We start from the raw sequence: 14,961 nt of genomic DNA on the forward strand, positions 1-14,961 counted from the left end.
TCATCTTCGGCTTGGTTGAATAAATAAATGCTATAAAGTTAACTTTTGCACTTTCACAATGGTTGAAACGACAGGTGAGGAAATGCAAGTAATGATTTTAAAAACACAGCATCAAATGCATGAAAACAACAACAGCAAATGTCTATAACTTGTTCAGAAATTACCAGGAGTTCCCGTGTGTGTGGTCTGCATGTGTAATTCTGTTAGACAATTCAGATGCCCCCCTGAAATATATTAAATAGACACACCTTGGTGTTAGAAATCAACGGAGGAGAAGAAGCAATTAAGAGAAAGTAATGATTATTCCTTCCTCGCTGTTTTATCAGTAACTTTGCCAGTGCGTCAGTGGCAAACATTTCAAACTTTGAAAATTATTGGGATAACATCCACTTCGCCAAAAATTGCATTTAAACCCATATTTAACATAGTTTGTTTCATAAACTTGCATTGGTAACGCACAAAATCAACAGGGGAGGGGGGGGGGGGGGGGGGGGGGTGTTTTGATAAAGAACGAATAATTACACGGTCTTTGCATGACCAGGCTGAGCAAACACGCAACTGTTGACCTCAGCGCTGCAGAGTGGACTGTGTCCCACTCCCCACATGAATCGCCCAGACCTGACGGATGGCTGAGGGATGCCAAAACCAAAAATGGAGGGCCAGGTGACCACCAGCATTGGCTGTCTGCAGCCTTGTCTTGAAGCCCTAACTACTTAATAAGTAGCTGTCCCAGGTTTCCTGTACATTGTCCAGACCCCACTGAGGCCCCCTTCCCAAAAGCATATGGAGGGCTTCATTTATCAATCAGACCAATCACAGACTTTTCCGGGGCTTGGGATGGCCACATGCGGGGGATTAGGTGCATGGGATTCAGTACAAGGAAATTGTGCAGATTTAGTCAGTCAGAGATTGTCAAAAATCAACAAAGAAAAGAACAGGATTACCTGACATTTGGGGCTCAATCAATATGCCACTGCTCTCATCTATCCATTGGGATTCAATGCGTTTTTATCAACTTTAAGCTAAGACTTTTTTTTGGACTCATAAACCACGTTCTATGTCTTAAAACTTCACACTCCAACATTTGAGTCTCACTGCACCGCAGATAGATGTTCACCCGCAAAGCTTGGAGCACATAATTATTCTTACCCGAATGAAGCGAGCCAGTCATTTGAAATCCCGACAGAACGAGAGAGGTGAGCTGTCACCGTCACCTCTGGCATTTGCTCATTTGTCTCTCTTAGTGGCTGCACCCGGATGACAGATGAGGGTGTGACAGTCATCCAGGAAGAGCAGAGCAGGTCTTGTCACTCATACACTGAACGCAACCCCCCCCACTGAGGAACATGTGCTCTTTGACATACATAACAAGGGAGAGTGGGAAGAGTTTGTCAAGCAACTGGGAAAAGGAAAGTGAGACAAAGGAGAGTGATGATAGATATGTAGGCAACAACGATATGTAATTAGCGTCTTCAAATAGTATGCGGACAACGAAGATAAAGAAGGGAGGAGATATATTTGTTAGGCCGTGAGAGAACTTGACCTGAAAGTCTTCAAATTCAGGTATAGCCAGAGTTTCTCTGCAGTTGTGTGTCAGCGCCCACAAAGGCCCTTTGTGGGGTGATCTGCAAACACGTCACAGCACAATAAATGTGCTTCAAGCTTAAATCTAGAAGGTAAAAAGGTGAGCATGAATCACTGCTTGCTCTTGACTCTAACGCACTCTTCACCACCATTTAATAAAAAAGGAAAGAAAATATTGATTTATTGAATATTTTAAAATACAAAGTGCTGCACATCCTCACACAGTGATGGTCGCATTCTTTAATTGGCCTCTAAGAAATGTCAATGAAAATTTGTTTCCATTCATTATGTACCATTGCAAAATAACAAAAAAATAAATTAAAAAAACAGATTTCACACAAAGGGCAACTTAAGCTAATGATTTAGACATGAGGATAGACTTTGCAGATAATGGGTACTTCCAATTGGAGTGCTTTTGTCAGAGGGTTACCACCTATGGTGAGAGCGTGTGAGTGCTTTTCACATGCACTAAAGGGCTGTGGCAACACACTGCTATTGTTACACTGTTAATACACATCAGAAATAAATGTCCAATTCATAATTTCATTAAAACATGTTTTGGGGATCTTAATACATAAAACACTGGTGTCAAACTTAAGGCTGGGGAGCCAAATGCAGCCCGCCACATCATTTTATGTGACCCGCGAAGGCAAATCATGTGTCAACTTCCTAAAATCTCTACCAGAATTTCATTAAGTTGTTATTAAAAAAATACACAGAGTAAATAAATAAAAGAACTCATGCAAAAAATAAATAGCTTTCTGGTTATAATTTGTGATAAAGATTGTAATAAGTGGCTAGTGGCCAATCCAGATTTTTCCATCAAATTCCTTCTCTTCTGTGTTGTAGCAGAACATTTTTCGGCAGTCCTGTTTAAATATAGAAGTGTCATTTTTCCGAAACATTCTCTGTCAGTTGGACCCCCCATATTTAATTTCTTCCCTGTTGATAGCATTATTCAGCAGTGTCCTGATAAAAACAAAATATGCAACTTAAGCCCGAGCAGGGCTAAGCCGCCGATTTGGACAGGATTACCTGGAGGCCAGACAGGACAAGCATCAGATTGTACTGTCATAAAGGGCCATTAGCCTGTTGGCAAACTGTACCTCAAGCTCGAGATGACAGAGCTTTTCAAGACGGACGTGGGGGCAAAATATGAAACTTAAATTCTTCCTGAAAGACATCTCGATGAATAGAGACTTCTGCACAACAAACACAAGATAAAACATATCATTGCACTTTTATTTTGAGAGTCCATTTGATACCATTTTAGGAATACATGGACCATCGACATCTTCCACTCTCTTTTCTCATGAAAAGACAGCCTTAGTGTCCACACAACAGACAATGGAGCAGACTTACTGACTGGCTGGGATTAAATTTAATACAGGAGCTTGACAGACATATCCTGGAAGCATAGTTTGATCCCTATGGACTTCCTCTTAGCGAAGCTTACATGTTTCTCTTGGATTTGCCTTATTAATTGGCACATTAAGTCAGTTTCATACATCATTAATTCTCCCTTCTCTATGTCTCAAGGTGTGTCTTTAAAGATCATTTATCTCCGCACTTTCTCCTCTCAAGGCCTCGCAATGTTGATGAGCTATGAATCACATGTAAGTGTCACATGAGTTAAGTCGAAAGTAGTTTAGTAGAAAGTAAGCATGTGTGTAAGCATGCTTTTTTTTTTTTTTTTTTTTTAGCACAACAATGTATTTTGACAGACCTTTAAAGCATTGAGGGGAACCCCAAAATCTGTTTTTTTTAATTGTTATTTTTCAGACAAAATTCTACCAAGTACTTAAAAATACCTCTCAAACCTTCATCATATATCGTGTCACTCAATACCTCCATGTGCATCATCAAAGGATCTTCTTGTACAAAAACAACCCGTTGTTGAAGAATGTGAAGAGTGTTTCTCAACCAACCAACCAATATCCAATAATTTACTTACGCTAAATCTCACGGCACACTACCACAAATATCTGTACAGTATTCTGAAATAATGATGATCTCGTGTCAATTTACTCACAAATTTGCTTACTCGGTGTAGAATCTGGACTTTGTTGAGTTGAACACAAAGCTTATATACTACAGTATTTCTCGGAATTGAGGAAAGACACACATGGAGACCTTAAATATTCATTTTGAGACCAATTAAGTGAAATGGGATAATTTCCCGCCTGACGCCTGGTGACCTTTCATGGCACACTAATATGCTGTGACAAACATTGGTAATTGTTGGCACACACCATATGCAACATCACTTGTTATCAAAGTTAATGTAGGCTTTTATTATTAACACGTCTACGTACTGGTGCAGGCTAGACCGCTGACCTAACGTCATTTTGGTGAAGTTAATCGGGGCACAGACAGACAGAAACTGAAATCCTTGGACATATTTATGGTCACATTTCACCAGCGATTATCACCAACTCATTCTGTGTACCCGCTCATCGCATCATTAAGTACCGTTTTTTTGTTATAAAAACCATGTGTCAAAAAATGGTGGTGGTCTTCTGGAGGCATTTGACTTCATTTCAGTGTGGAAAATGTATTTGCTGTTCCAGTAAATTGAGTTACGCGCTTGATCATTGAACAAATTAAACTGGAAAGTCAAGGTGGAACTGTAGTTCTATTACCATTATTTTCTATGTGAAAATTGTTCAGGAATCTGAACAAATTGCAATTGCTCAATTGTGTTTTACTGGAATTGGAAGGCCGCGGTGGGTGTAGACACAATGTCCCCGGGTAGCGCAGACGACACTGCAGACGACCGTCTGTCCTTCTGTGTCACTTTCTCTGACATGTGGAAGAAAAGGGCTTTATCTTTGGAAGTTAATCTCTCGAAGCGGTACACTCAAACCTCCAGCCTTCCCCTCTCAGCGTGCACTGCCTCAAGGCCGCGAGCCCAGCCTGTCATATAAAGAGACGCATAGTAGACTAGTGTCTATGGGGAGGGGCCTGGTGGTCTTATGCTGGAATCTTTATCTGAGCCTGACTGTCTCTTCCAGTGTACTGCTACCGATCTGTCCTTCCCCAGGGGGCTTTGTCTCAGTACAGAAATGTGATGCTATTACTCAGACACAAGCAGTAGCGGAAGGAGTCTGTCTGTGCTACGGCAGGCACCTTCTATCTCCCTTTTGTGACCCTCCACACTGCACTCTTTTTTTTCTCCTTTTTCTTTTTGGAGACGAGAGACGACAGGCGCCAGCCGCAATGTAACTGCAGTCTCAGGTATGTTGGGGGGACGTGGATGCCATTTCCCAGGGCTTCACCTGCAAAGACTGAGTGACACAGGCACCACAGTCAGCTCCACTCTAGAGAAAGCAGGCAGTTCAGATCTAGATGCGTCTAAAAAGCATCATTGGAACACAATCCATTCTGTGATCCTGGTGGACTTCCAGTGTTCTAATTTAAAAATGTTCCTCATATAGGGAATAAGGTTTTTTACTAAAAAGAAAGCACTGTATTGTATAAAAACAACAACAAGAGAATGTAAAGAAATACACTGATTTGATTAAATGTAATTACTAAACATACTATGGGCCTAGAGCGTGACATTATGGTCTGGAGTCGATTAGCCTGCGTGTGAGTGTCTGGGCGTGAGTTGTGGCCTACAGCAGCTCATTGTGAGTGTTCTCATGTTGTGCATCTGAATGTACATCTGCTACCGTGGCTTTTCTTTCCTATATGCGAGGGCATTAAAACTCTGTAAGTTCATTCCTCCATTCTTTTTAATTTACTCGAGCAGCTGAGTAACAGAAACTTGTTCATAAGTCAAATTTTGGCTCCCTACAAAAAAAAATAAAAATTGACCAAGCGACGGCTCATTACAAAAAAAAAAAAAAAAAAACAACAAAAAAAAAAACTTTCATTTGCAGTCAGGATGCAACGAGGTGAACCACCACATCAAAAACCAAAAGATAAACAGAGCCACACTGAGTTTTGTTGGATGCAGAGATTAGCATTAGCTAACAGTGTTTGCTTCTGATAAGCGGCATATAATTTTAGTCGAACCCCACATAGTTTACATTTTTTGGGGGTGTTTGGCTTTGGAGGTTCCACTACAGCCTCTTTGTGCAGTATCTTCTCAAATGCATTGTGATTGGACGCAAAGAGCCTCTTTACTCAAGCCACACCTGCGTATTGCGTGAAAAAGCAATATGTAGCATGCTCATTTCAGTTTTTTTTTTTCTGTTTAAAAATCCCACATAAAATCTGTTTTATGTTCTGTGCAGGCATTTCTCCAACTTGCCTGAGGCTTCTCCAACAAACAAAGCTTTTATGTCTAGTTTGCTTCGCCTCCTAATGTTGCGGCATTGTCTTGCGCACAGGCTTAGGATAATTACAAAATAAAATAGAATAAGTAGTCTTAAACTGAAACCTCAGCTCCATCTGTCAACAGATGACAGTAGCAGTCAGAGTCGTTTTCATTGTGGTACAAGTGGTTTTGTAGTAAATTAGCTGTCTCATTCATCTAGAATACATCTATAAGCTGTGGCTACCGCTTTATTATTTGAGCAGGCCTTTGGGATACAGTTTGCATTCGTTCCTCAATGAAAAATGGTTGCTAGGATATGACTGCTGACTTGTGTGCATATGTTTTCAGGAAAGGAGCAAAAGCCTTTTATGGTTGTGCAGAATAGAAGCAACATGTGTGTATTAGTGGTGGAGAGCCTTCATGAGAGGAGACAGACAGACTGCATTTCTTATTTTACAATACAGTGTTGCATAACAATACAACACTTAATATGCAACCCTTGCAATACTTCAGTGTATCGGTCCATCTATCTTCGTCTTCAAAGAACCTTACATGCATCTTTTGGGAATGTGGGCGGAAACTGGAGTACCGGGAGAAAACCCGCGTAAGCATGGAGAGAACATTGTCAATTCACCCAAAATAAAATATCGATTTGTCTGCCTAGCTAGCGTAAGATAGCTAGCAAGCAAGATAGCTATTTTAATACGCAAGCCCAGACGAGATACGCCAGACTAAACAAGGTGCCTACGTGGCGACCATGTTGGCAGGGGCGACGTTCCTATCAAAGAACATTGAAATTAATTATTTAAATTGGCACGGTGATAACTGGTTAGCACATCTGCCTCACAGTCCTGAGGACCGGGGTTCAAATCCCGGCCTCGCTTGTGTGGAGTTTGCATGTTCTCCCCGTGCCCACGTGGGTTTTCTCCAGGTACTCCGCTTTCCTCCCACATCCCAAACACATGCATGGTAGGTTGATTGACGACTCTAAATTGCCCGTAGGTGTGAACGTGAGTGCAAATGGTTGTTTGTTTGTATGTGCCCTGCGATTGGCTCGCGACCAGTTCAGGGTGTACCCCGCCTCTCACCCAAAGATAGATGGGATAGGCTCCAGCACACCCACGACCCTAGTTAGGAGAAGCGGTACGGAAGATGAATGAATGAATGAAAATTGTAACTTTCTTATTTCTATACTGATTTTCGCAAGGTTTACTTTTTTGTCATGCCAAAACGTGTGCTTTCAATACATAACACACACACACACACACATAAAATCCCCCAAAATATTTTTCTTGTGAAAAGTTGAAATCCCAGTACCTTCTTATAATAGTACACACCGCAAAAGGCGCATGTAGGATCTACCTATTCGTATGTACATGGCATACTTTAGTGTATCTCAGTGTAAGCATTAACATTTTGTAAATAGCAGCACTTTAAATCCTCTTTAAATTAAAGTTAAATGAGATTAACAAAACAGTGTGGTTCGTGTTCATATAATTTTTCAGTACAGCTACAGGAACTACAAAGCAGAAATATCTAATTATACACGTTAATGTTTTGAAGTAAAAAAAAATCCGTTCTGTTTATCAAATTTTAAAAGTAATTCTGAATTAGTTAATACTAAACTATCGTATATTTCAGGCGTAGGGCATAAATCTGCGTTCTGCGCGTTTTGCGCAGTGTGCGCAACCACTACCCGCCTGAACAGCTTTCAGGTTCCCATAATCCATTGCGCGCCTGCCCAAGCAGCCATTCGTCTCCATACAGCAAGCCGAACCCCCGCCGGTGAGGTGAACATGTCAGACAAAAAGCAAACCGTCGACCTCGGTCTACTGGAGGAGGATGATGAGTTTGAGGAATTCCCAGCTGAGGGTTAGTACGTTACGTATTTTCACGCCGTGACACTCGGTGGTTTACACAGTGTCCACATTGTAAGTGAGCTCGGCCTGGGAAGAGTGACTCAGCTAGCCTAGCCAGGCTAACTTAGCCTTAGCAGTAAGTAAGGAAGCTGCTTCCTAAACAAGCCAGTGTAGCGAATTAATTTAACTAATATTTAGAGAAATTGTTAAATGTCTGCCTCGGTAAGTCCTTGTTTTTGAAAGCTCATATTTAGGTTGGTATGTCAGTCAAACGAGCTGCATCAATATGGATGCATACCACTGTGCATGTTTGGCTAACGGCACAATTGAAGTGTATTTTGCATACACTTCACTAAATTTTTTATAATATAGCATATTTGCTTCCATCAAAATTCATCCGTCTGACTTGTTCGATGCATTGTTTTCGGCCCGTTGCTGGTCCAATCAGATTGGACAGGGCTGGACGAGGATGAAGATGCTCATGTTTGGGAAGACAACTGGGACGACGACAACGTCGAGGATGATTTCTCCAACCAGTTAAGGTATTCAGCACGACTCTTTGTTAATATAAAGTGCCCATAAACCTAAGTAGATTGTTCTGTTCAATTCAATTTTATTTACATAGAACCAAATCACAATAGAAGTTGTCTCAGGGCACGCATGCAGCAGGTCAAAGACCACACTTCTCACTCAAAAGAACAACTGAACGCCAAATGAGTAAGCACAAGGTGATGGAGTTAAGGAATAAAAAATCACTCTTGAGAAAAAACCTCAAGCAGACCCAAGACTTAGTGTGGGGTGGCCGTCTGACTCAACCGGTAGGGTTCTAGAGTAGGAAAGGAGAGAGACAGCTAAAGAAGAAAGCACTTTGAACCTGTCAGGAGCTGATTTGGTTCGCAAGGGTTGATTTGAAACCCCGCTTGAGAGGGGACCGCCGATGGAGGGATCCTTCTTTCAGGATTACCAGGCTGGCCAAGTCGTTGGGAGCAGAATCCTCCACAGCAACGCCTCGGGGAAGTGGTCCATCGCGGATCTTGTCACAGTTGGTGCAGAATCCATACAGAAACATCCTCAGATTCGATCATCGTCAGGAGAGGAGAAGTGGCAGTAAAACAGGCCTCTGTGCATTTTAACTAAATGCCAAAGTGTAAAAATAAGTCTTAAGTTGAGACTTACACATTTCTACTGCGGTAGCAGCTCTAATAACTGCAGGTAAGGGCCTGCAGACTTCATTCTGGCTCTGGGAATCACCAAAACACCAACATATTGTGAACGAAACACACGGTACCACTAAGTCAGCGAGATAGGAGAGTGTGTGTGTGTGTGTGATGTGTATATGTATATATATAAAATGTATATGTGTAATATTTTATGTGTAAGTAACAAAACCTTAAAATCACATCTCAAGTAGAGTGGATTGATTTTAATAAGTGGAATTTTCTTGTTCGCAACTTTGTTGGGCCATACATAACTTAAAATGGTAGCTTATGTAGTCTATAGCAAATATATAGAATACACCAACACCATTAGATATAGCATCAATTCATTTGTTGAGTTGAACATTAGTTGTTGATATCATTGGTTAACCTGACAATTCTATCACGTCTAATAGAAGAAGAGCTTTATGAAAAATAGGTAAAGATGCTAAGTTTTGATCGACTTTGTTCGAGTGCGGATTAATTGTACATGTTTACTTTTTGTTTGTTTGCTGTGGTTTAGGACTGCACTGCTAATATTCTGGTTACCTTATTTTGTAACAAGAGATGGGCAAAATATAATCAATCCAATTACTATGATGCAATTAGTTGTCTTTATAAAGTCATTGTTTTGGTGGCAGCTTTTGCATTGGATGAATTGTCCACTGACTTATTTTAATTTTAGTTTTTAGTGCTTGCATTGCGACACCTGTTATGCTTTATGAGTTGAAATAAAATTATAAGAATCCTCAAGGCTGTCATTTAAAATGCATAATCTTCGTTGTTTTTTTTTTTTTTTATTCCGGTAGAGCGGAGCTGGAAAAGCATGGTTACAAGATGGAGACGTCGTAGTGGGAGACAAGATCCATGTGGATAATATGGACATTTTTGTGAATATTACAGGCTGACCACAAAGAGAGGGAAGGAGAGGTTTCTTATTGTGTTCATTTGTTTCATTTTGTAAGAATTGTTGACAGAATTAAAGTGTTTGGAGAAAACGACTCCCTTTTGAGTGTATTAACTCACTGTATTACTATTATGTTCAATTCATCAATATAATCAAATTAGGTCTGTGTGGCCTTGTCATCTAACCTGAATTAACAATATTTGTGTTTGTGTAACCTCATAAAAACAAACAAAAACATATCTACCATTACCTCTAATACTCAGTCACAATTCTCTTCATGGGTGTCATTACATGTAAAATCAACCAAGAATTTTACCTTCACCTCAAATTTTGAGGTGTGGTTAAAAATGGAAGGAAAGAACAGAACATAAAACATTTTTGTTCTAAACCTCTCAATTAGAGCGAGATAGGCTAACAAACAAACATCAACCGATTAAAGATACCCCTCAATTTTAAAGGTGTATAACTTTGAAAGTACAACACTTCGGAAGCTGACTTTGGTATAATTTTAAGAGTCCTTCATAGTCCTACAAAACTTTAAAAAAATTTCTTCTATTTACTCAAATATAATTAACTTTTTTTTCCCCAATCTTGAAACTTCAAAGGTATTTATGAAATGAATGAATTGCTCCAGGGAACAAAATTGTTTATTTCTGCATGAAATCATAACATTTTGACCAGGTGCTGCACATAGCCGGTTGCCACAAATTTTGAGGGACAAAAAAAAAAAAAAAAGTTACAAGAGCAACATAGTCTTCAATTTTGTAATTAGTTTTGAATAACGAAAGAACTAATTTAAATTTAAATGATATACTCATGATTTCTTTTCCAAAGTCACAGAGAGCAACAGCAGAAGGATGAAAGAGCCACATCTGGCTCTTGAGCCGCAAGTTGCAGACCCCTGTAAAATATCCCATACCAAAATAAAATTTTCTAAATAAGTCATTGATGACCTTTCAGTGTGATGACTTTTAGGGAAAGCAAAAACTATTTTGAGATTTGTAGCCATATAAATGGCATGATTAACCTTCAGGAACTTCTACTGGTATATCAAGTAACTAAAAGACAGTAATAACGGTGGAATTTTTTCATTCAAATTAGCTATCACTCTGAATTAGCTGGCCATCTGTTCACAAAAAACTTTACAGTATATAAAACAAGTTGGGATTTTTATTTAAAAAGAAAATACTTTCAACATAATTTAGCTGAAAAGGGTGGATATTTACGTATGTGGCATAAAGGCTAAGATCTTAAAACTTACACCCCCCCCCCCCCCCAAAAAAGCAGACATCTTTGCTCCTTTATATTCTCTCCAAAAGAGTGATGTCACATCCGGAATGTGGATTCATTGGCCTTATTTTTTTTTCTTTAGAAGACAAAACTATCACAGACTATGGTGGAATGCAACTGGTGCATCTCAATAAATTGGAATACTGTCAAAGAGTTCATTTTATTTCAGCATTGCAATTCCAAAAGTGAAACTGTTATACAGATTCATTCCACAAAAGCAAATACTTTTCAGAAGGCCAATTCCAACCTCCTTTTCCATACTAAAATCTTTTTGTTTCCTATGTAACATTCTTATTTCTTGGGGATGGTTTCCGTTAGCCGTATGCTAAAATCATCAAAATAAGAAAATAAAACGACAGTTTACTCTCTTTGTTGAATCTTTTGGAATGAGTTTTTGAATTGATCTACAGAAATGGTTTTCTAATTGTAATTTGTTAAGATGCACCTGTATATTGAGAACACAATAAATGATATAAATTAACATGTAACAGCTGGTCTCCTTGATATATATTTGTACTTCGACACTTGAACCAATAACGAAGGTGCATTTTCATTCATTTAACATTTAATTGCAAATATCGTTCTTGGGACATTTTTTTAGTTATTAACTCAAACACAAGTTAATAACTAAAAAAATAAATAATTTTACAAGCATTATTTGTGTGTTTATGTTAGAATGATGACCACAATCTATAACGAAATGTTCTCATAATAAGCATTTAATTTATTTGAAGTAAATGATGTCTTGTCATGAGGATGGAAAACGCACCAATAGCCAGGAATGACCTGTACTCCGTGTTGTGCGAGATGGGTAAAATCAAGTGAAAGCCCAGTCAAATGACCCAACATTCATCATGTTTATTCAAGTTACACTTACTAATGTGAAACTGACAATTTACACGTGGTAAACATTTTAACATCTGTCATGTACCACACCTCAAAATTTGAAGAAAATATGAGAGGTGAAGTGAAAATTCTTGGTTTACATGGAATGATGCCTAAATTGCTTTATAGCCTTGTTTTCTTTCACTATAATACTTTGTGAATTAATTTCAAAAGTAGACGCCCTGCTAGGATCATTGTTTCTACACTTATCCTTTAACTAAACTACAATCTTACAAATGAATATACAGTATTTTGTGAGCTCATGGTGTATTTACTGTACCTGCTATTTCCCTTTAGCCTATTCCAGGCTAGTATATAAAAAAATGTCATGTTTGTTCGTAGCATCAGAACTGACCAGCTTTCCTTCGCAGATATTTTCATCTTGTGTTTAAGTTGTCAAAGTGCTGTCTACATAAGGGGGTGTTGAATGTGTAGTACTCACACACACACACACACACACACACACTCAAACTTGTTCCGCACGTGCGGTATAACAGCCCCCGCCCCCTTTCAGACCTGCAGCGCCGTGCCGAGACCCTGAAGAAGAGATTATCCACTGGCGTGTTTGTCAGAGGTAGGGAGGGGGTCTCAGCATGTGGCCCTGAGCCCGTCTTGCCTGGGCCTGCCTCCACTGCCAGCCAGGCCCTGCTCTTCCGCTCTGCTCAGCGGGGACTCTTGTACTGAACCAGTGGCCAATTTATCCTCGCCATGCTCCCTCTGCAAAATAGTTTTCGTACTGGTTTGTTCCCTCTCGCTTCTGGGGTCTTAATGATGATGATGAATGGTTGCCAGTGTGACCAAGAACAACCTTCATCCCCTTAAAATGACATCCATGCTCCTTGCATAAAATAACACTCCATCGATATGTCCAGTGTACTGTTTCACGATGTATTGTGCTCCTAATTGTTTCCACACATCATTTTAAGAAATCTCCACATGCGTCATAGACTAAACATATTCTTACTTAATAGGAAGTATACGATCAGGTTAAAAAATGCTTGCAGCACACTAGGAGCTACACACGTCCATAACATGGTAAACTAGCACTATGATTGACTGATATATATTTTTTTCTTTCTGAATGCAGAGTACCTCCTTCCCGTTAGCCATCCATCCATCCATTTTCTGAGCCGCTTCTCCTCGCGAGTTTTGCGGGCGTGCTGGAGCCTATCCCAGCTATCATCGGGCAGGAGGCGGGGTACACCCTGAACTGGTTGCCAGCCAATCGCAGGGCACATACATTCTTGACATTCACACCTACGGGCAATTTAGAGTTGTCAATTAACCTAGCACGCATGTTTTTGGGATGTGGGAGGAAACCGGAGTGCCCGGAGAAAACCCACGCAGGCACGGGGAGAACATGCAAACTCCACACAGGCGTGGTCGGGGATTGAACCCCGCTCCTCAGAACTGTGAGGCAGACGCTCTAACTAGTCGTCCACCGTACCCCCCTTAGCCATTCACTATGGCTAAATAAATGGTCCATCAAGAAGTGCAATCCGAAATACAGACTGGTACTATACTATATGCTAATCTCTACGTATATACCCAACAGGTACCCATACACATACTGTATACCACATACCAACACTTAGTCATACAATGTGCGAAGCGGATGCATAACTCTAGTGTGTACAGGTGATCTCTACAGTAGTGATGCATCTGTCAATTATATATATATAAAAAAATGGTGTTCATCAATTAACTGTAATAGCTAAATGTGTGTGTGTGTGTGTGCGTGCAGCACTAAGGGGCCTTGTTGATGGTTGTTGTGGCGGTTGTGAAGTCAGTCGAGCGAGGGAATCGTTAAGTGGGAGCAACAGAGGAGGAACCCTCGGCCATTTTGTTTGTGCTGAGAGCGTAAGATTGTTCCCTTGTGTTTGCCGCCACGAGGGCCTCTGCGGGCCCACCTCTGTATTCAACCCCGTACCGATTGTCAGGCTCTCTCTGTGTCCCCGTGCTATTTCGTCTTTGATCCCATGTAATCAGCTCTTTAATTCCTCGCGAGCATGCATTTGTTGTTTCTTTGTGACCCTCGTGATTCAACATGAAAGTAAAGGCCGATGTTGACTGATGAAAGGATGATAATTTGGTGGGTTGAACACATGGACATCATGGAGAGCATGATTTTAAATATGGCAGCCATTTCTTTGCCTATTTCGAAGTAACAAAAAGGCTAACTGACAACTGACAGTGCCAGTCAAAACTCAGCATTAACATCATGGTTTAATCTCATTAGATTATAATTGGCATGGCCGTAATAATCGAGAAATTGTCAAGAAATTGGTAAGGTTTGTTGACTGTTGATTAATCATGTGTTGAAGCAATTGTGGTAAAATAGAGTGCACTATGCTAATAATGCAGATGTGTGCTATATTCAAGTTTACATAGTTGGCGGTTTAAAGAGCAACAACATGACCTCAGCGATGGGAAATTGAAATATATCCACTTTGGGCAACTTCAGTAGTCTGCTCAGTAGAAAACTGGCATCAAAACCGTAGTTCGCACTATTAAGAGAGAATTTTCACATTGCATAAAAAAAATATATATCCTGTGAACCCCCCCCCCCAAATAAAAACAGTTGACCTGTTTTTTGTGTAAGGGTGGGGCATTGGCCTAGAAATAACTCATTTTCATTATGATGTTGCAATTTGCAGATGCTTATCCCTCTTATTGCATTCATTTCTTTGGAAGAGCAATAATGATCTTGGGTCAACTTGATCCAGGAACATTTTTAAATTAATGATCGTCATTACTTTGTACGCTTTGCTGTAACCCTCCTTTTATGTTCATTTGTCAGGATCAGGAATACTACTCCCGGGTCAATTTGACCCGGCGTATGTCTAATCATTGCTAAAGTGTCAGAAACAAGCAAACAAAAAAATCCCAATAAACATTTGTCTATATCTCTTAAACTCTTTGTAACCATTTCATTCAATACATGCATTAGCTCAATTCGATCCTTCTTCAGTGATG

At 40.0% G+C, this 14,961-nt stretch overlaps 1 protein-coding gene across 1 annotated transcript; it reads left to right on the plus strand.

The window, feature by feature from the left end:
- The first annotated feature begins 7,560 nt into the window (after positions 1 to 7,560).
- On the plus strand, positions 7,561 to 9,904 carry sem1 (SEM1 26S proteasome subunit). The gene is made up of 3 exons (XM_061760850.1): positions 7,561 to 7,720; positions 8,156 to 8,249; positions 9,713 to 9,904. Exons 1-3 carry the CDS (start codon positions 7,645 to 7,647, stop codon positions 9,753 to 9,755), a joined length of 213 nt encoding a protein of 70 aa, XP_061616834.1. The 5' UTR covers positions 7,561 to 7,644; the 3' UTR covers positions 9,756 to 9,904.
- The last annotated feature ends 5,057 nt before the right edge of the window (positions 9,905 to 14,961 follow it).

This window comes from Phyllopteryx taeniolatus, chromosome 21, assembly GCF_024500385.1.
Source record: "Phyllopteryx taeniolatus isolate TA_2022b chromosome 21, UOR_Ptae_1.2, whole genome shotgun sequence".
NCBI lineage: Eukaryota > Metazoa > Chordata > Actinopteri > Syngnathiformes > Syngnathidae > Phyllopteryx > Phyllopteryx taeniolatus.

What these genes read in the sequence shown, in the direction of transcription:
- sem1 (XM_061760850.1), top strand. Translation starts at nt 7,645, where the DNA reads ATGTCAGACAAAAAGCAAACCGTCGACCTCGGTCTACTGGAGGAGGAT. An exon ending in TGAGGAATTCCCAGCTGAGG is followed by an intron (nt 7,721 to 8,155) that starts GTTAGTACGTTA and finishes TGGTCCAATCAG; the next exon opens with ATTGGACAGGGCTGGACGAG. An exon ending in GATTTCTCCAACCAGTTAAG is followed by an intron (nt 8,250 to 9,712) that starts GTATTCAGCACG and finishes TTATTCCGGTAG; the next exon opens with AGCGGAGCTGGAAAAGCATG.